The 21,752-nt window shown below is 41.2% G+C and overlaps 1 protein-coding gene across 1 annotated transcript in view; it reads right to left on the bottom strand.

Moving 5' to 3' along the window:
- GALNT17 (polypeptide N-acetylgalactosaminyltransferase 17) overlaps positions 1-21,752 on the bottom strand; it is a 369,771-nt gene that overhangs the window by 144,186 nt on the left and 203,833 nt on the right. Inside the window, exon 5 of the mRNA XM_083174082.1 lies at positions 15,780-15,977. Within this exon, the coding sequence (XP_083030208.1) occupies positions 15,780-15,977 (198 nt within the window). The remainder of the gene's footprint in view (positions 1-15,779; positions 15,978-21,752) is intronic.

The following is a 21,752-nucleotide window of genomic DNA, read 5'->3' on the forward strand; positions in this document are numbered from 1 at the left end:
CTCCCTAGTAAATGTACCTCCATCTACCTTATTTTTATGAATGTCCTTGCAACTTAACTGTGGTCCCTTCCCTTCTCCTTCTATAGTGAATACAGAGCAAAAGTAATTATTTAGATGATCTGCAATTGCCTTGTCTCCCTCCACCAAATTCTCAGTGTCTGTCCGCAGTCTTATTTTTCCTCCATTTGATTTTCTCCTTTCACTTATATACTTAAAAAAAGTTTTGTTTCCTTTATCTACTGACTGAGCCATTTTCTCCTCAGCTTGTGCCTTGGCACGCCTGATCACTTTCTTAGCCTCTTTGCGCCTGGCAAGATACACTTCTTTGTCATTATTATTTTGAGTCTGCTTGTATGTCCTAAAGGCCATCTTTTTTGCTTTTACACTAGTTGATACCTCTTTTGTAAACCACACTGGCTTCCTTTTCCTGGTACTTTTCTTAACCCTTTTGATACAAAGGTCTGTTGCCTTTAGTATTGCACTTTTTAATTTTCTCCACCTCTCCTGCACTCCTTTCAAGTTCATCCAATCCGCTAATGAGTCGCTTAAACATCGCCCCATTTTTGCAAAGTCAGCCTTCCTAAAATCCAACACCTTAGTTTTTGTGTGACTGGAGTTGGACCCTGCCTTGATACTAAACCATACTGCTTGATGATCACTGGATCCCAAGTTCTAACCCACATATATGTCTGATATCCTGACACCATTTGTGAGTATTAAATCTAATATTGAGTCTTTGCGAGTAGGCTCCTTCACCAATTGCTTGAGAGAGGCTCCCTGTAGGGAATTTAGAAATTTGCCACTTGTAGATGTTCTTGCAAAAGACTCCTCCCAATTCACATCAGGTAGATTAGATTAGATTATATTGTATGTTATGTCACTTGCAATCAGTAAATCTGAATGAATCATAAATTTGATCTTTTTATAAATGCTCCCTTTACATACATTTAATATGTATCTTTTAGCTGATTTTGTAATATAAATGTGCATAATGACTTTGATTGAATGCCCTTTAAGATCAAGTAATTTGTTTCCTGAAAGAGACTCAAAAACAGCGTGCAACATTAGTTTTCTATAGTTCTGTGTAATCATCAATTTTTAATTTCCAATTTGTCCCTCATTATGTGCTACAAAATTTCTTATTAATGTTTTGGTAATAATAGAGTGTTTGCAATTCAACTTAAAAATAATAGTATGATAATTTAAAAACATTGTAGTGGCGTCTCTACCTTAGGTGACATCCAGTGCTGGAGGGCCTGCTCTTTGCTCCGTCAAACATGTACATGATCTGGTGTTGTGGCATCATAGGCATTGCCTTGTGGCATGGACCCCATTTTTATGGCTTCAGGGGCCCTGGATATGCAGGCTACCCCTGGAGACCAGTCAGTATGCAATGTCGGCTCCTAAACTGTGAGGTACATTTACTAAGATGGAAGTTCTATTGAGAATGGAGTGCTGCCCATAGCAACCTATCAGATTTTACTTCTTATTTATTTAGCACCTTCTAGAAGATAATATATAGAATCTGATTGGTTGCTATGGGCAACATACCATCTTCAATAGAACTCCTTTTTTTTTTTAAATGTACTCCTGTGACTGGTGCCTGGTGCTGTACAGTATATTGCAGTGCAGAACCCAGCTTCTGGTAGAGGGACACCCAGGTGTGTCCTGCACCCCCCCCCCCCCCTAGTGATGCCACTGACATTTTTATAGATATCTTTAAAAACCAGAATCACTAGAAAAACAGAATCAAACTAAAAGAGAATGCTAGATCAATATAATTGGTGAATTGCAACATCACACTGGCAACTCTGCATATATAACTATCTTCTAAGTAAAGCATGCATTGCTGTATGACATATTAATACTATGCTCCTACAATAAATGGTACAATCTAAAATGCTACACCAATAATTAAAAAGAACAATACGGCCTATGCTGATATAATCAAAGTCAGGGCCAGATTAAGGGAGGGGCAATTGCAGCAGCCATCCCTGGCATCCCACAAATTAAGGGACTCCACATACTCAGAGGCTCAGGGGCTAACGCTAACCATTGGACTTTAACGGCAATATCACTGGACTTTAACAGCAGTATCACTGGACAGGACTTATGCAGCAGTACCACTGGACTGAACTTATAAACCTGGCTGAGAAGCTCTCCATCTGTATGTCATGACTGGTGGCAGCAGCTTCAGCACTAGGATGAAATGGTTCTTTCACTACTTTATCCTCCAAATTTTGGTTCTCCATGATCTTTCTGGAGTATCACTGGACTTTAATGGCAGTACCACTGGACTTTAACGGCAGTACCACTGGACTGGACGTAGGCAGCAATATCACTGGACGGGACTTTAAGGGCAGTACCACTGGACAATAACGGCAGTATCAGTGGACTTTAACGGCATTACCACTGGAGTTTAATGGCAGTACCACTGGACTGGACTTATGTAGCAGTATCACTGGACTGGAATTATACAGCAGTATCACTGGACTGACTGTATTAGCAATATCACTGGACTTTAACAGCAGTGCCACTGGACTGGACTTATGCAGCAGTATTATGGGTGCTTACAATGTTAAATGCACCCCCACGCCACCCCCCCCCCCCCCACTATAAACGTGAACCCGAAGCGTGGTGAGCGCAGCGAGCCCGCGAGGGGCAGCGGTACGCGTCCTAAGACCTTTTCATACCCCCACTATCCACGTCGGCATGGAGATGAGAATAGAAAGTGTGGCGAGCGCAGCGAGCCACCGAGCCCCGCGAGGGGATGCGGATACCTTCACAGGTATCTGTGTCCCCTTGCGGGCTTCACAGGTATCCGCGTCCGCTCGCCACGCTTCGGGCACTTTCTATTCTCAACTCCACGCCGACGTGGATAGTGGGGGCAATAAAAAGGTCGTAGGGCGCGTACCGCCGCCCCTCACGGGCTCGCTGCGCTCGCCACACTTCGGGTTCACGTTTATAGTGGGGGGTGGCATGGGGGTGCATTTAACATTTTAAGCACCCATTAGGGTGCTTATACAATTTTTCATTGCATGGCATTGTATGGCATTGTATGCCATATACAATGTCATACGATTTTAAAATTGTATGACATTGTACAACATCGCGCGATATCGCATCGCATACCATCGCATGCCTTTTGGTATGCGATGGGCACCGCTATAATACACAAGTACCATATTTCCTATTAGAGCACTGTACATAGTACATATGAGTATAAAAGCTTCTTTATGAAAATGTTCATATTTTTTCAATTGTAAATTGTAAAGGAATTTCGGTACTTGTTTCCTAGCACGGCGCCCGTCGGGTCCCATCGCATACCATAACTTAAGGTATGCGATGGGACCCGATCAGACCCGACCGACCCGATTTTCGGGCTTTAAAGACATTTCCCGTACAATTAAAAAATCGGTCGCATCGCATGCCATTATAATGGCATGCGATGCGACGCGACTGACCCGATTTTTACATTGGACCCAATGTAAAAATGGTCCCTGAGACACGATTTTACATTGGACATAATGTTAAATGCCCCTCAGACCCGATTTTTAATTGTATACCCACCCTGATGTTTAAGGGGATGTGTAATACGTGTGAAGTAATGCGAGTCCCCTCGTGGGGCTGCGCTTACCTCGCTGCGCTCGCCACACTATATTAAATCAACTCCACGCCGACGTGGATAGTGGGGGTATGAAAAGGTCGGACGACGCGTACCGCCACCCCTCGCGGGCTCGCTGCGCTCGCCATGCTTCAGGTTGGAGTTGATCGTGGCGTTAACAATGGGGGGGGGGGCATTTGACATAGTAATTACCCATCAGGGTGGGTATACAATAAAAAATCGGGTCTGTGGGGGCATTTAACATTGTAATCAGCCATGAAGGTGGCTGTACAATAAAAAATCGGGTCGATTTGGTCGCATCGCATCGCATGCGATTTGGTCGCATGCGATGCAATCGACCTGATTTTTTCAACCCCATTTCATACAATTTAAATCGGTGGCGCTGTGCTTGGAAACAAGTACCGAAATTTCTTATGTTAAGAAATATATTAATGTACATTAATATAAACACAGCTACACTAAACAGTTGGCTAGAAGGATAGGTAAATACTAAATGTATAAATCAATGAAAGAGTGACACTGACTTTCACATAAAGTACTGTAGCTGAGACCTTGTTATGCACTTGTTGACTGAAAGCAATGTAACACAAATGGATAAAAAACTAAACCATTTTACAGACGTCATCTCGATGAGGTCTCTATTATGAGAGATATGTGGTTTCTAATAGCATACTATAGTTATTCACAGTTTTAATTAGCAACTCTAAATACAGTATATTTTCAGCAATACTGTAGTGTGTCCTTATGATGCTGAGCTACAGTACTTTAGTAAGCCATTGTGAAGCCCAGAGCAGCCTTATGTTCTCAACTACAGTACATCTTCTTCCCAGGTTGCTGACATTAGGAGCATTTAGACTTGCTACAGCCTGTTACCAGGTCAACGTTACATTTCAAAGCCTACAACTGAAGTTTTACCTACTCTCTTCCCTGAAGCCAGTGGCAAATTAAAAGAATATATTGGCCCTCCTGCTAGTACTTGGGTCAAAACATCCACCCCGATGATCAATGGGCTGACATTGTATTTTACTTACGGACAGAGGTTCACTGTACAACTTACTAAATGGGCACCTTTGGTCCTTCTGATTCCTTTTCAATCAATATATTCCTCTGAAAGTCTTAAAATACATCATGATTGAGAATTATACTGTATATTTTCCATTATTCTTCATTTTTAGCAGCTTTTGATGCTCACAGGACTTTTTCTTGCTTTATCATTTCACAAAACAAAAACAATAATGCCCGATTGACATTTACACTAAATGGCATTGATAGTTTGTTATATGAAGTGATTACTGACATTTTTGATGAAGTGAGCATATAAATGGTGAATCTTTTAAACATTCTCTGGAAACAAATTTATTTCAATGGTTGTAAATAACGTATTGGTTACAATATGAAAATCGGACCATCATAATAGTAATTAGCCAAAGTTATAAATGAATATAAAGGGGGTATGTAATGTGTGTGTGAGAATCAGAAAGTGTGAGTTCTCCATTTTTTAAAGCGGCAATTATTCATAAGGCAAAACCAGATTGGCGGTTTAAAATAAAACGTGATTACTCTCCAAAAAATCTCACTTTCTGATTTCACACATTATTTCATTCCCCCATATAAATTTTATAATTGAATAATGGTTTCTGGAAAATTAAATAATAGTATAGTAAGCTGTGATCACATTCAGAAAAAAAGCTCCTTTTCCAAGCCCTTTTTATTTTAGCCACGTATGCAAACTTTCCTCATATTTATTAGAATTTTTTTTATTTAATAGAAAGATTGTAATTTCAACCTATTCGTAGTAGACATGTTCAAGTCTTGGGGAGAAATGAAACATTTTTTTTTAAAGGGAAACTAATTTATACGACAATAAAAACATTTCCCCCATGGAATCGCACTGCTAGGATTTTTAAGTGATTTATCTTTTTATTTTGCCCTGCCACCTAAGTCTTGAGTTTATTCTTCTCTATTGTGCCAGACTGTATATCATATTTCTACTTGTATCTATCACATATGCAGATGATAACCTCTTTAGACTTTTTCATGTAATTTTTTTATATACAGAATTGTCCTGTCTACTCAATGTGGAACTGTCAACGCCTGTGAAAGTATGCCAGTGGTTCCCAATGTGAGTGAACTGTGACAGTAAGGGGTAAGTGTGGGGTGGTTTTGTGGTGTTCACTTGTCTGTTGAGGGCTGTCCATAAATAAACTTTGAGGGGTTTGCTGCATTAGTCTACTTTTTTAGTCTTTTGGGTTACTGTCTTGTTAAAGCAAGAACTTAAAGTTTAATCAAGAGCAGGTTGACGTCCCTTACAGAAGACATGTTTTTCCTGCATTGCCTGGGAAACCTGTGGTTTGCTTGGGGGACTTTCATTAAATTATGGATAGATCCATAAAAAATGGCAGATATTTCTTTCACAGATTCCCTATGCTCTATTTTTGAATTTACATTTGCTGCTGAAGTGGACCTTGTAGATGTATGGAGGCTCCGTTACCTGACATCAAGCCAATTTTAAAATGGACTCTTATACATTGCCCTAATGTTAACATCCCCTGTGTTGATGCATTCAGTTTCTGTGATGGTTTGATTTCAAAGGGAACCTCCCCAGGCTGCATAGCCCCTTAACTTTCCCTGGAAAGGGGATTTAGATTTTTGGAGCTCGCACATTTTTGGATAAAGTGTTGTCGCTTTGAATTAATATCTTCCTGGAGGATTTTTTGCTAATGAGGTCAGCATCAATAGGGTTTTTTTGTGGAATTCTTTGAAGGCATTTCTAAGAGTTGCCATTATTTAAAATATGATGGATATTAAGATATTCAAAGTGCTGGTTAAGATTTTTCTCATTATGCTACATATGATGAATGGACAAGTCATGCACCTTGAGCAAACTAGGTTTATGTCTGTAAAACCTTTAACTCAAAATCTTTATCAGCTGTTTTCTCCTCTTCAGACTACTCATGGTGCCTATTAGTGAATGCTGGTGGGGGTTCTGCCAAGCGAGCAGCTACAAAATCAGTGGCACATATGAATTAGACAGGTGTGGCTGATTGTAGCCAGGTAAAATACAGACTTGAAGTATCGACACACTTCAGCACTCCGCAGTTAATGTCCCTAATAGAGTTTTCTCTTGCATTAACCATTGTTTTGCTTCCTTTGCCTAGGATACCAGAAGGCTAAGTTCAAATTCACTACTTTGAGCAGGACTAAGGAGGTTTGGTCTTGACTAATTTTAAGATCTACAGGGTGCTCTCACCATTCAATCACTGATATGCATCTTAGCTTAATGGAAAGGTTTTCATCTGCACTCCTACATGTTTACTAGTTAAAAAATTGGGCATTTAAGTTGTATGGCTGCTTGAACCGACATCTTTATTGTAGTGATGTGCACTAGCGGACTGGCATTGACCCTGATATTCTATAATTTAATGGTGTTTTCACCAAGCTAGGCAAGTTTAAATGTAGATAATATTTGGCTTTCATAATGTTTTTTTGCTTGATTTGTCAGCAGCGCTGACATTCCTGTGGTGCTGCCGGTGCCCAGCATACCAGGGTTAGCCTGACACTTCTGCCAGGCAACACCGGGTCCCGCCACATCATGTTCGCCTGGCCGGAATGCAACACTTCCGTCCCGAGCCGGGGACAGCAGCAGTGGCGTAACTAGATACATGTGGGCCCCATAGCAAAAGTTTGTAAGGGCCCCTATTTACCACCTAATGCTGAAAAATGTGTACATCATATGATACTTTGACAGGCAACATGGGCCCCTCTCAGCTCTGGGCCCCATAGCAGCTGCACCTCCTGCACCTATGGTAGTTACACCCCTGGACAGCAGTGTCAGACCACAGCAGCCTCCTGGTGCCGCCCAGCGATTGCTTAGCAACGGGGGACACCGGGCGTTGCGCGCTCGGCCACCTGAAGTTAGTTCCTAATTAAAAGGGGATGATTCTACGGCAGCAGCTGATTGGCCAGAGTATCCCTTTTAAGGGATTTGGCCTAGCTCAGCCTCTCCGGTGATAGTGCTCAGTTAGGAGTTCACTTGCCGCCTGCTGGTCTTTGGTCAGTTTCTCTCTGTTCCTTGCCCGGTCAGCCAGTTTATGTTATTCTCAGCCTGCCTCTTCCATCTGCAGCTGCTGGAAGTTTGCTGGACCTTTTCATCCACATGAGGTCATGTAAGTGCTACATTGGAGCCTGGTTCTTTTGTCATCTTTATTCTCATTGTCTGCTATTTTCCTGTTATCTTTGTTATTCTCATTCATTTGGGATTATATGTGCTTTGATTCTCCCCAGCATGGCGAGACATCCAGAGCTCCATTGCTTTCATCGTTTTGGGGTACCGTGTGTTTGTACCCGGTTTACTTTATTCTGGTTTGTTATCCTCTGCATAGGTATTGCTGGGGGTACCCCAGTTTTGTTATTTATTGTGTCTGCGACTAGGTTGCCTCCCCCGTCCTTTGCCTGGTGCAGTTAGGTAGGTTGTTTTTCCCAGGCAGGCCCTGTAGTTAGATCTCCTTTTGATCCCTGTCCTCTGACGATCGCTGATACTTTGTCACCTCCTAAGATCGGGTTGCACTGGAGTTGGGGCGGTCCTATTTGCCACTCCAAACGTCGCAATTATAGGTGAAGCCTAGTTCCCGCAGATATCAGCAATCAGACAGAGGGGATCTACAGAGGTAGTACAGGGTGTGCCATGGCCCTTCTAAACAGTGGTCCCGGCTGTGGGTTCACGCCCAAAACTCATTATCAGCCTTCATTACATGATTAAGTCATTTGTTATCTCCAGATGGAATTTTACCTCCTGCTTAACATTTTCTATATGTATATTTAAACTCTACTATGCTCTTTGTGACCATTTCTATAGGTACCCAGCACAATTATCTATTTGGACAATCCGGGGAGGCTCCTTGCAGTATGCAGAGCTGCCTTATGCATCCAGCTAGTGTACCACACATTTTCTGTTTATTTGTCCTGGTTTGTCCTATATCATGGGTTGATTTGCAAACTCTCACTGCTTCAATGCTGGGTTTTGATCTAAGAATTTAACCCCCACTGTCCTTTACACAATTGTGGTTCATATTCTGAATTTCTAATATTAAACAAAGATAAAAATGGTATTTTACCTTTAAATAAAACATAACAATCATCACTGTGACAGGGACAGATGCGAATGAATAAATATTTCTGTGTGTGATATACTGTTTAAATAACTTAATAAATAAACAGTTTTACGCATTTTATTTTGAATTATGATGACTAATTTATTTTACTGTACAAAGTAGCATGATTAAGCTAAGCTACTTTATAACTGTGTCATTATTTACTCAATTTATGTATTTTAATTCAATATTTGCCTTTACATAAACTCTCCAGCTTTCTACTTGTGTAATTGAGTTAAGCAGTATTAAGTGAAGAGGCTGTTATTGCACAAGTTAAGTGGCACTTCTGAAGTTGCATGCAAGCTCCTTAAAGAGTTATACCATTAGACTCATGCTAAGAGAATCATCTTAAACCAGATTTCATTAGTATTAATGTAAGAATCCAATCTTCCAGTAATGAGCCCAACTTTGAAAATGTCAGTGTGAATATGTAAGGATAATTTAGATATTGTGCATGCAAATGCTGGCCATAGGATAACTTGTGGGAACAATAGCAGTTTAATTAAATCATCTGTTTGGCTACATTACAAAAAAAGTATTGATTTGTGTTATTGTTATGGAAAGATATGCAATGGTCAATGCTACCGTAAAATAACATGAAGGTAGTAAGTTAGCACTATTCTGTGGTTGCATTAATGCTAAATATAGGGTAAAATATTTATTTGTGCCTTATTGGTCATACACAATTATTTATGTAAATAGCCATCATCAGTCAATAGGGGCAGTCTAATTAGCTGCAATGAACCTGCAGGTTGCGAGTCATTACAGCAGCACCGGCACCTTATGGCAGCCCGAACTGAAAACAAAAGTGCTCAGTTTTGTGAGATTTTGGTCAAAAATCAGCCACAAAGGGTGTGAGATCGGGTGTCATTGCTGGCGCTGTAAAACGACGGCACATTGCAACTTTCCCACCTAATTGGATTGACCCCAATGAGTATACTCAGAATGTATTAGCTGTATAATATTTGTTATGTATGTTATTTGAGTAGTCAGGCTTTCCAGCGGTAAAAAGGACGGGAAGGTGATTACAAAAGTGCTAATATACTCTGATCTGAAATTTGTAGACCGTATGTTTTTCTGAAGAGCCAACTACACAAGGAATTGCATGATCAAACACTGGCTAATCTGAAACTGCAATCTTGATTTTTACAAATGGGAATCATGTAGTTTAGACAATGTGTTTGAGCTATCAGGCCTGTCATCGCTGAAAAATAAAAAAAGACAAAATTATTATCCCCTCCTTTACAAGAGCCTGATCCACTGAACATTATTAATTTACCCACTATAATTAATAATCACAATTGAAAAAAGTAAAATTTTTAATGTCAATTGACTAATTTGTCATCATTTGTTGATATAATAAAACTAACCATAACAAATATGTACTGTTTGTTCTATACATTTTATATCATTTATAACAAATATTTACAATGTAATTCTAAAGTATTTGTAGTATCACTCATCTCTCTGTAGTCATTCTGGGGGGAATCCAATTGTTTTGTGCATCTAATTTTCCTGTCTAAGCATGACTGCTTAGATGCTCAAACAATTGTCATACAGTAGTTCAGTTGTTGTTCAGGCGCAGATTCATATCATGCTTGTTGCACCGAAACAGACAGGGTTTAGCTTAGTGCTTAGTGGAAATTTTAAAGTGGGGGTATGGAAAAATAAATTCTGTATGCATTAACAACACCACACCATATACCCCTAATATACTTTATGCACCACAATAGTATGACCATTTATACTATCTTATACTAGTGCCCCTTACACATTATGACACATGGTATGAGCCAAAATTCAGGGACAGTGTGAGTGACAGCAGACATAGGGGCAGATGTATCATAGCAGCGCTTATCGCGCCGCTATGATACTTCCTGCTTTGCCTCAATAGCGAGGCGAAGCAGGAAGGGACATGGACAAGATGTATTAACATCTTGTCTGCCGAAGCGGGGGAGCGTTAACTCCCCCCTTCGGCGATGTCCCTTTCTGGAGATAGCGCATCAGTTAATACTGATGCGCTATCTCCTGTCCCCCGGCCGGCCGCACTGGGCATGCGCGGGATCTCGTTGTTCACGCGAGATCCCCAGCGCAGCCCAGACCTAACAGCAGGGACAGTGCTGTCCCTGCTGTTTAGATAGGGCTTCGCCAGCCTTCGTTCGGCCTGCTACCATTTTGATAGCAGCGCCGATATGGACAGGGGCGCATAGCGCCCCTGTCCTTTACCGCATCTCACCTCCTTCATACATGGGGGAGAAGCGGTATCAGTGCACATAACGTGCGCTGATACCCCTTCTCCCCCATAACGACCCTTCATACATCTGCCCCATAGAGAGAGAGAGAGAGAGAAAGTGTGACAGCACTGACACAGACAGGGAAATAAAGAGTGACCGCGCTGACACAGGGACATAGAGAGTGACAGCGGGGACACAGGGAAAGAGAGCGAGTTGCAGCAGGGAAACAGGGAAAAAGAGACAGCAGGGACGTAGGGACAGGGAGAGTGAACACAGGGGATGTGGCGAGTGACAGCTGGAGACATGGATACAGGGTGAGTGACAGCAGGAGACAGGGGACAGGGACAGTTACAGTAGGGACACAGGTAAAGATACAGTGAGAGTAGACACAAAAGGAAAGAGACCATGACAGTAGGACAGGGAGATTGACACGGAGGGACACAGAGACAGGGAGAATGAATAACTTTCACCTGCATTACACAATACATTTGAATTACACAGATATTGCTTATTGCAAAAGTTGAACCATCCAAATACTTTCGGTTGTGGTCAACTTAAACTAAAAGGTCATTCCTCCTTCATAAAAAATAAAATAAGGGGCAGATATAATAGAATCCAGTTTATATTTTCAAGTAAAATAATTAGAACCTCCTGTGTATCTTAAAATGTGTGAGATAGTAACAACTACTCCAGCAAGGAGATATTGAAAATGGTATCTGGATGGCTCCCAGACAATGCAGGTAGACAGTCAATACAGATGTAGCTGTGATCATCTATTCCCTGATTGCCGCCACTAGTTTCCATTTGGCACACCAATTTTGAAACTGTGGCACTGATTTGCCATGTTGCCACATTGCCACTCAATGCTTTTCTATGAGCTGTGGGAGCAAATTAGACTCACGCACATGGCAAGATTGCTCCAATAACTACATATTTTGCATGTGACATTTAATGCAGCAACAATGAGTGTGGCTTCATCTGTAGGTCAACGTCAAAAGGTCAACATGCACTAGGTTGACATTGACAAAAGGTCAACAAGCACTAGGTTGACATGGTTTTGCCATCCAGGTGGACTTTGTTGGGGAACAGTAAAGTGTGCTGAGGGCAGCAGTAGCCAAGCACTGCGCTAATTGGGTTCCACATGCTTAGGTGTCAACACAGACAAAAAAACCTGAAAAACTCATGTATGTGTCTACCTTTTCCATATAGACCTTTGCTTAGGTCAACCCTTTGTCACTGTCAACCTAATCATGCTAACCTTTTGGTGTTGACCCATTGACTGTATACCTGGGGGGTATGCAATGTGCCATTGCTATTTCTGACGTGGAAAATAGCGGCGGCTCCCTATTAAATGCTGTCTGTAGCGATAGCATTGTTGATGTGGGATCACGGCAGAAAGGGCCCAACTATAAAAGCTGTTGGCCCTGTTCTGCGGATAACGACTGTGGATTGTCGATCCCGGACACAGATCACCAATCCATGGCCATTTTCGTGGCCGCGCCCCCTTTGCATTGAGTGGCAGGCGCTCCCAAAACAACAGTCCCAAAACAACAGTCCTTTCTCTCTTTTTGCTAATGGGATTTGAATCCCGCCTGTTGTTCTGCGGTTAATCAGACCGCAAATGGACCAGGATCACGGCTGTCGGTTTGGATTGCATACCCCCCTAGACCTTGTCTGTGAGCTAATCCACACCCATAGAAAACATGTACTGTTGGTGTTTTCCAAAGTGTGCTAATTGGCTACATCCGAGTCAAATTGAGGGGAAGTCATGTAAAACGTAGGTATTTTGTGATGGCTATGAAGTACATCCATGGTGTTTTATTGAAGTGGCCAACATTTTGCACCACAAAGTGGAACATATCTCCATTTCAGGTTTGCAAACTTACAGTACTTCCATTCTTCGTACAATGTGCAAATCATATTATCATCAATAAATACAAGGTTTAAAGCAATTAGAAAAAATATAATTTTCGATGAATAATTCATGTCTACTTGTCAAGAAATTATTGCACAGATATAAAGAAGCCAGTAGCAATCTGTGAGCACAAAACAGACCATTATTAGATTTACCATAGCAACCACATGTTCTTAGTTTAAAACTCAAGAATGTGGTTTAATTTTGCAAACCTTATTACTAAAGTTTAGTAAGTGCATTGCTGCAGTCTGTGCTAGATAGCAGATGTTCAACTCTACTCTCTCCCCAATATGCAGGATGTTTGTGCTATCATTTTATATTTATAACTGCTAACAACAGACATCAGCAAAAGAAAACCATTTTTCTGTTTTGTTTATAATTTGAGAACATTAATTACAAATATATCTTGTTATACAGTTATTCCATGGAGTTAAAGGACTCCATTTCATAATTAAATCTTCATGTAAATAAAAGGATGGAACATGTTTCTCTTGATGCGGAAATGTATCTTTTTTATTTGAATCAATTCATTAGTGAGTTTAATTAAATAAATTCATTAATTAATTGAAAATATTGTACCCCTTCCAGCTCTAATTTGTTGAAAGAAATGTGTTTCTAAGTGTATTTCCAAGAATGCAATAAAAAATAATGAACACACATGTAATGCAGTCTCAATTTTACCTCCCTTTCTTGATAAATTTATATTATTGAAAGTTGGGGTTTCAGCCCAAAGTGACAAACCTCTAGCACAGCTAAATCTTGGTACACATTAGACCAGGCATGTCCAAACTATGGCCCGACAGCTGTTGTGAAACTACATGTCCCATCATGCTTTGCCACAGTTTTGCTATTAGGAAATGCTAAAACTATGGCAAGGCATGCTGGGATGTGTAGTTTCACAACAGCTGGAGGGCCACAGTTTGGACATGCCTGCATTAGACAATGTGTGTTCCTAGCAACATATTTCAAAATCAGGGACACTTGCTGAAGCCTGGTGCGATGAGTGATGGCGTGCAGGAGGGAGGAGTAGTGGGAGCCATGCATTAAAAGACGATGTAAGTCATCGCTCAGGACTTACAGGAATGTGCATCATTATCAATTAATATATACTCACTGGACATACACACAAATATGTCATTATGATATGTTTCAATATGATATTGTTTAAAGTATCATCTAGTGTGCACCTTAAGACATATTGTGGCCAGGTAAAACGTAATTTCATGTGTAGCCTAGATGTGTCCAATTGTTCACACTAACCTAAGTTATACTTACAGCAAGCTTTTCCAAGCGTGTATGTAGAACCTGGGTGGTGTTGATACAGCCACACTGGTGTAGTGCTCAGTGTCCACAAACACCTGTCATACTACTACACTACATGCCATTGTTACTCCTGTATATTATGCATCACATGTTCCAAACTGATTTTGTCAGATAATAAAATCTATTTGTCTGAAGAACCTTGCAATGTACACAGGGGTGGATAGGGATGGAATTTCTGGAAGTAGCCCTTGTAGAAGCAGGGTCTTTTGAGGGGGCAGGTCTGTTGAAAGGGCCCTCCTTATAGGGCCTGATTCTCAGTTGGACACAGTTGCAGCAATCCTTGTGTCTTTTCCTGCAGTTGTGTCTGTGACTTTATGCTAATTCCAATACAATATCCTTCTCTGGTGCCATGGGCAGATTGGGAATTTAAAGTGGTCCTGAATAAATTTCCAAAATGTGTCCCCATTACATGCCCATGTTCCCAGCCTGCCACTTTCTACCCCCTAACATAACCACATGTCCCCTAAATAAACATTGTACAACCAACATTTTTAACAAGAGGAACAGACCTGTGGCTCCCAAACTGGGTGGCATTGAACACTGGGTTGATGTAGGGTGCTTGCAGGAGTGCCGGGGTTGATGGCCAGGACCAAATAAAATTATTTATGGCCCATATGAAAGGCAAATCTAGAGCTGATAGCTGTCGATTATAAAATGTGGACAAAAGCATTGTAATACTGATACTCTAGGGCACTGTGACTCCAAAAAGTTTGTGAACCTCTGCGCTGTAGAATTTACAACAGAAAATAGTATAGCTCTTTTATTCTTATCTCTTTATCTTATTATTCTATTGAAATATTTAGGGTTTAAAACACATTTAAACTGTTGACTATTTTTCTTGCTCAAATCCTTTTACTATATCAATCTTTTAACCTGATAATTTTGCTCTTCATTTAGAAGACATTGTTCGGTCCTACCAATTACTGTTCATCCTTACATTATAACATTGCTTTCAAGCCTCCTCTCTTCAGAAAATCTTTATATTTCAGACATACTTTTATATCCTATTAATCCACTTGGGACATATTTTTCCAGAGACTTTTTGAGGCCCTAAAGAAAGGTCTGAGAAACACTAAAGCCAACAGAGCTATTATATCCTATACATATTACTGGAAAATGTACGATGGATATCTTGAGGTGTCCACACACGGTGCTTCATGCGTTTTGTACTAAATTGCATCGCATCGCGTTTTTAACAAGATGTGATGTGATTTAGTGAAAAAAGATAGGGCTGCACATAGTTTTTGTACTTTGCGTTCTGTTGTGCGTGGGCACCTTTACAACTTAAAGGGAGTTCTAAAATTTCAACTTATGATAAAATCATGCTATGACACCTTCACAAACTCTGTCACAGTTAAAAATAAATACTTCAATACTGTTCTGCATAAACCCTGCACAAATGAATACATCTGACTGCAGTACAATTGTAATGGGTACAGTTTTGAGTGCACAGAATTATATTAGATTTACTCTATATTTATATAATGGGGAAATACTTAAATTGTTTTGAACAGTTATTAGCGCTCACTGACCTTATAGGCAAAGATGGATCCCCAGCATCCCACCAGTCTTTAGGAGGACTTATATACATGCACCAAAGTTCCCAACTGTATCCATGAGCTGAATTTTCATATCTCTGTACTTCAAATGTATCCTGTTTGATGTTGTCTATTGAAGGCAAAATCACTCTCCTCCGGTTTTCCTGTATCCGAGACAGAACTGGCTCAGCCCTTTAAAGAAAGAGAGCGGAAAAATAAAATATATATTTAAAAATAAAATAGGCTCCTCTCCTCCACTTTCTTTGCTGGTCTGATGGGAGTTCTATTTCACATTGGATGTTGCTATGGGCAACCAATCATATTCTATCTAATATCTTGTAGAAGGTGCTAAATGTATAAAAGTAGATTCCGACTGGTGCCCGTAGCAACATCCCATGTGAAACAGAACTCACATTTTATTAAATATCCCCCAAAATGTTGACCAACTTGCAATTGACATTTGTTTCATATAGTGCTATGTATATGGTTCAGACATGTTAAAGGCACTTTGGAAATGTGCAGCACAACTAAAAATGTCATAGCTTTTCAATCATTGTTTTAGATGTTTGCCTTAAATATGGATTTTACCAATCATTGTTATTTCAGGAATTATTGATTGTAAATTGTGTTGAAAATGATGTGCGAAACAGAGAGTAACAATACTGCACACAATATAAGAGATAAGCTTTATGTTTGTAAGTAAAACAAAAAAAGAAGCAACTGGGCAAAACAGATGTAACATGTGCAAAGAGAGTTAGATTTGGGTGGGTTGTTGTCTTCAAACTGAAATCTAAGGAGGTCATACTAGGTGATTTGTCCCGTTGCGAATACGCATCAGGGACGATGTTGTAGATCTGCGCGTGCGCATATGAGCATGCAGGGGGCGTTCACATGCGAATGCCCAGCGTTTCCTGGGCATACCCATAAAAATGCTGGGTGCACCCAGGAAAATGCTGGGCATCTCCATGCAAACGAGGGCAGTTTCCTGCCTTCCATTGGCGGGCTGCTGATGTCACTGGATGTCAGCTGCTTGCCCTGTTCACGTATCAGGGTGCTGCAAATCTGAGAGAGACTTAGATTTGTGAGTGCTACAGAAATCATTCGATGGTCGGCGACCATTGAATGATTTTGGGACCGCACGCTAGGCTGCTAATGGACGTTTATGCAAAACATGCATTCACATGCCTGTGGAGACATTATCCCTCCAGTGGAGGGCAGCCGTTCTTGCCAACAACGAGTCAGCGATAGTTGGCTTGCAAAGCGGGGAATGTCACAGCTTTTCAAGTCAACCAGAATGACTTCCTAAATTCCCATGTAAAAATAAAGCTGTTCAGTATTTGTAGACTGCATGCAAAAGCAGTATTTACCATGCACAGAGAAAATTATAAACCCCCCACCCGCAAACCTAAATCTTCCTGCTTATGTTACATCTGCCCCACCTGCAGTGCAACATGGTTTCGCCAAGTTGTGTGATTTGTTGCTTTACATACAAACATGAATCAGACCCTTGAACATGTGCAATGTTGTTTTTCTGTAGTTCTCTTTTTCTTTTCACCATGAAATTCTGTTACCAATAACCTCTGCTGATTTTTGTAATGTCACTTTGAGCTATGATATTATATGTCACCTGTTCTGGATGTGACAGTTTCTCATTAACTGGTTTCTGCTTCTGAACCACTGACACCATTTACTATCAGCGAGCAAGCCAGCTTCTTCAATCCTCTACCTCTGCAGGTATTAATGTCACACCAGTCCTGTTTTCTTTTTCTCTATTCCTGTTTAATAGTGTTAGGTATTAGTAATGTTTATATATCTTGTTAACTGCACAGCATTATCCGCAATTTCAGGGAAATACCAGTCCTTATTCATGAGTCCCCAATGCTGTTTTTTGCTTAGCCTGGCTATCTGCATTATATGACTGTATCTGTCCCTACTGGTTTCCATCCATTCAGGTCCATTCTCTAAACTTAAAATACTGTACAATTACTTACCAGGGCTGGTGTAAGGCTTCTTGACACCCTAGGCAAAACTTCAATCTAGAGCCCCCCAACCCCACATTGCCACTGCATGATACACCCTTTCCAGCCTCTCAACTGAAACTCTGGAGGTGACTTCTTAGAGCAAGGGTTACCAACTCCAGTCCTAGGGCGAGATGTATTAAAATACATCGCCGCCCTTCGCGCCCCCCCCCCCGCCGCGATGCCAGCGCATATGTATTAACATATGCGGCTGGCATCGCGGTGCGGTGACGGAGGCCCCCCACGATACCTGTACTGTGGTGTGCGGGGGGTCTCCATCACCTTCCTGCCGCCTCCTGCTCCCCTCACGCCAGGGACAGCTAAGCAGGCTGTCCCTGGCGCCTCCTCCTCCTCCCCCCTGCAGCCGGAAGGATGCCCGGCTGCTTCACTAGGGGGAGCAGGGGTTTACCTTCCGGGGTCCAGGAGGACCCTTCAGGAAGGTAAGCCAGAGGGGGGGTCGGCGAGGCAGCGGGTTTGCGTCGGAGGCGGCGGGTGGCAAAAAGAAGCCCATAGGCTTCTATTGGGTATCGCCACCCAAAGGTGGTGATACCCTACAATGCGGTATCGGTGCGGTCGGGTTTTGATACATCGGAAAATGCGGTAAAACCGGGGTTTTACCGCATTTTCAGTTTAATACATCTCGCCCCTAGAGAGCTACCAACAGTTAACGTTTTTCATGTCTCCTCACAGAATAACAAGTAAAGTAATTAGCTCCACCTGTGGATCTTTTAAAATGTTTCAGTCAGTAATGAGTGCACCTGCGTACCTGTGAGGTGAGCTGGAAAACGTGAACTGTTGACAGCTCTCGAGGACTTGAGTTGGTTACCCCTTTCTTAGAGGTTGCACAGCTACCATCTATATCAGGGGTGGCCAAACCTGTCCTCAAGATCTACCAACGGTGCATATTTTCCAGGCAACCTGTGGATCTATAGTAGGAATGAATGCAGCATGTTTTAAAATGTGACAGTTAGTATTGGCTACACATGTGCACCAGCTAGGTGACCTGGAAAACGTGGACTGTTGGTAGATCTCGAGGACCGGTTTGGCCACCCCTGATCTATATTAAGGAAAATAAGGATGTATTCATCATAGTCATCCATCATTTTGTGATTTGGTGGCGCCCCACACATCCTGGGGCCCTAGGCAGCTGCCTAATGGAAGAGCTGGCCCTTTCGTTACTAATTTGTAATACAGTGCATCACAAACATATACTATAATAAAGTACCATTACCATCCCGGCATCTGGTCACCAGTTTTGTAATGGAGTCACATGATCCTCTTAGTTGCAAATAACTCTGCAAGATGTGCTCAATTATAGTTATTCAGTGTATTTCATAATATCAATGCTTTCATGAGAATGTATTATTTACTGCTCCTATTTTGCTTCAACAATTTTTCAACAATAAAATTATATTTTGAACTTGATAAACAGAAGTTTTTTTTTAACTATGCAAACGATAGATGTGTCCTCATACAGCTAGCCTCTATACAAGATATGCTGGTCATATGCCATATGGCCTGATGTGATTGAGATGCTTACAGGAGGTGAAGCATCCTGTCTTTTTCTTAAAACATTGCATCTTTTTCACATCGCTGAGACTCAAAGTACTAGAGTTGTGGACTGAGACTTTAACGGCAAACAAATTAGTTTTAAACTATACATACAAATTTACAGATGCAGCACAATGGAACTGGTGTGGTATGGGGCTCCAATAGTTGGGATTCCAACAGTCAGTAGACCAACATCGAAATCCCGACTGCCAGTATACAGACAGCAGTGCAAGCGCAACAAAGCCAAATGTGGGCTCTGTGGCTCACTACGCTCACAACAGGTTCTATTCTCCCTCTATGGGGATTTTGGACCCCCACAAAGGAGAATAGCACCTGTAAGTTGGGATCCCAACTGTTGGGTTTTTAACAGTCGGGATTCCGACACTGGCATTCTGACCATCGCAATCCTGACTGTGGGGAGGACATCTGGCACCACAATGAAACATGGCATGAGAAACAGCCATTGCATTGTAGCACTGCATATGCAATTCAATCAGTTCCAGTTGCACTCAGATGTGCGCACTGTACAAATGTCGCACATCAAAATGATCACTGCAGGTCATCATTGTAGTTTTATCTTCCCATTGTTTTTTTTGTGTGAATAAAATGCATATTTTAAGCAAAAATAGACAGATAGTGCCTAATTCAGCATGGATCTATAATTTGAGAAAATGCTAATCGAGTGATTATCGGTCAACTGTGAGTGTGCAGCATTCACATTGCGCTTCGCAAACTCAAATTGCAAATGAAAATAAGAACGCTTCGCCATCGCAATGTAGTCGCAAGTTGACTGACAGGAAATTTTGGGGCAGAAACATGGCATTTTCTGGGTGTGTTTGAAATATCACTGACATGCGTTTTTAGGGTGGCTCAGACTTACATTTGCACAGTCGTCAAGTACTCTTTGATGTTCTGGGAATTTTGAATGATCTGGGCGGAAATAAGCGATGCAGTTTTAGTTGTGAAGATTTCCTTATGTACTCTCAATTTCCATGAGTGTCAATTCTAGCACATCTATTTTTTAGTTAAGGGCAGAATTATTTTTTGAGAGGAAAATGATGAGTTTTGTGTGCTTAAAGAAGGCCTGCAGAGAGTGTGCACTTAGCACTATTGGGTCCAGTAGCGGCTTTTATGTATGGGCTGAAGGTCTCGCGGTGACCCTAGTGCCCAGAGTCCATAGCGCTGCTGGCTAGAGAGGAGGGGGCCCATATGGAATCTGTACATGGGCCTTCTACTGTCTTGAAGTGCCTTTGATCAAGGGGATGCAGAGGACTTCCCCACCTTTCCGGAGGGTCGAGAGGGCCACACAATTTTCGGAAGCGTCCAAGCCATTTTGAGAGGGTAGGCAAGTATGATATTTTTTTTAATTGGGAAAAAAACCTCTTGTTGTATTTCATGACAAGGCAGATGATAGGTGACACTCCTTTTACTTCAAGAACATCAACTACATACAGTACAAAGTAATTAAATGCAGATGAAAATAGTGGCATTTTAGAGGAATTAATGGAATTTTATTCTATCAATATGCTTAGATGTCCAACCATGCAGTGCAAACTTCTTTCCACTCCTATTCCCATGAGATGAATTGGCAAGCTACTATAGAAGGGCACATTCATTTGCAGAGCAGTACAAAAATATAAAGCGAACCCTCTTTTATTATATTAAGGGGGGTATTCAGACTTTTGCGTTAGGTAGTGTTAAGCGTAATCTGTTCACTTTTTCTTATTTTTTCGAATGCGAACTCTTATCGGGTATTCAAACTTTGATTTTTCCACAAAATCGTTGTTTGCGATTTTTGTGAAAGTTTAGTTTCTTTCGACCTTATTTATGCGAAAACTTCAGATTTTTGCATTTCGCTTTTTCGTAATATCAGTGTCATTTTCACTTTGGAATGTTTTCTCTTATTCACACTTTTTTAACGAACTTGTCTTCGCACTTTTTTCGGTGTATTTACAGGATTCTGTTAGTGCTTTTTTTCTGCCGCGTTACCATGTTACATTACCATTCTCCTTTTTATTTGTTCATATTTGTTATATTCGTTTGTTCCTTTAAATGCATTAGTTTAATTTTCCCATTCTTTTTACCAGAATTTAGGTTATTGAATATATATTTAATTTTAAAGTAATATTATTTTTCTCCCATGATGCTCTGTTCTGACATGTGATCCATTTTTAAACCTAGAATGCTTGTTCTTACCACTCCCACACAGGAACGGGACCACACGCTGATATCTATCGAAAGGATTGCAGTCCGCAGTCCGTGTACGAAGTACTCCTCCCTCTTCTTAGCGGTCGCGTTTAAGCACGTCACTCAGCAGAAGAGCGGGGTCACCCTGGGTGTATGGGGCTTAACAACTCCTATCGACTGCTGTAACCCAAACTACAGTTCTTATTCCCAT

The sequence above is a fragment of the Crinia signifera genome, chromosome 2 (genome assembly GCF_055691185.1).
Source record: "Crinia signifera chromosome 2, ASM5569118v1, whole genome shotgun sequence".
Taxonomy (NCBI): Eukaryota; Metazoa; Chordata; class Amphibia; order Anura; family Myobatrachidae; genus Crinia; species Crinia signifera.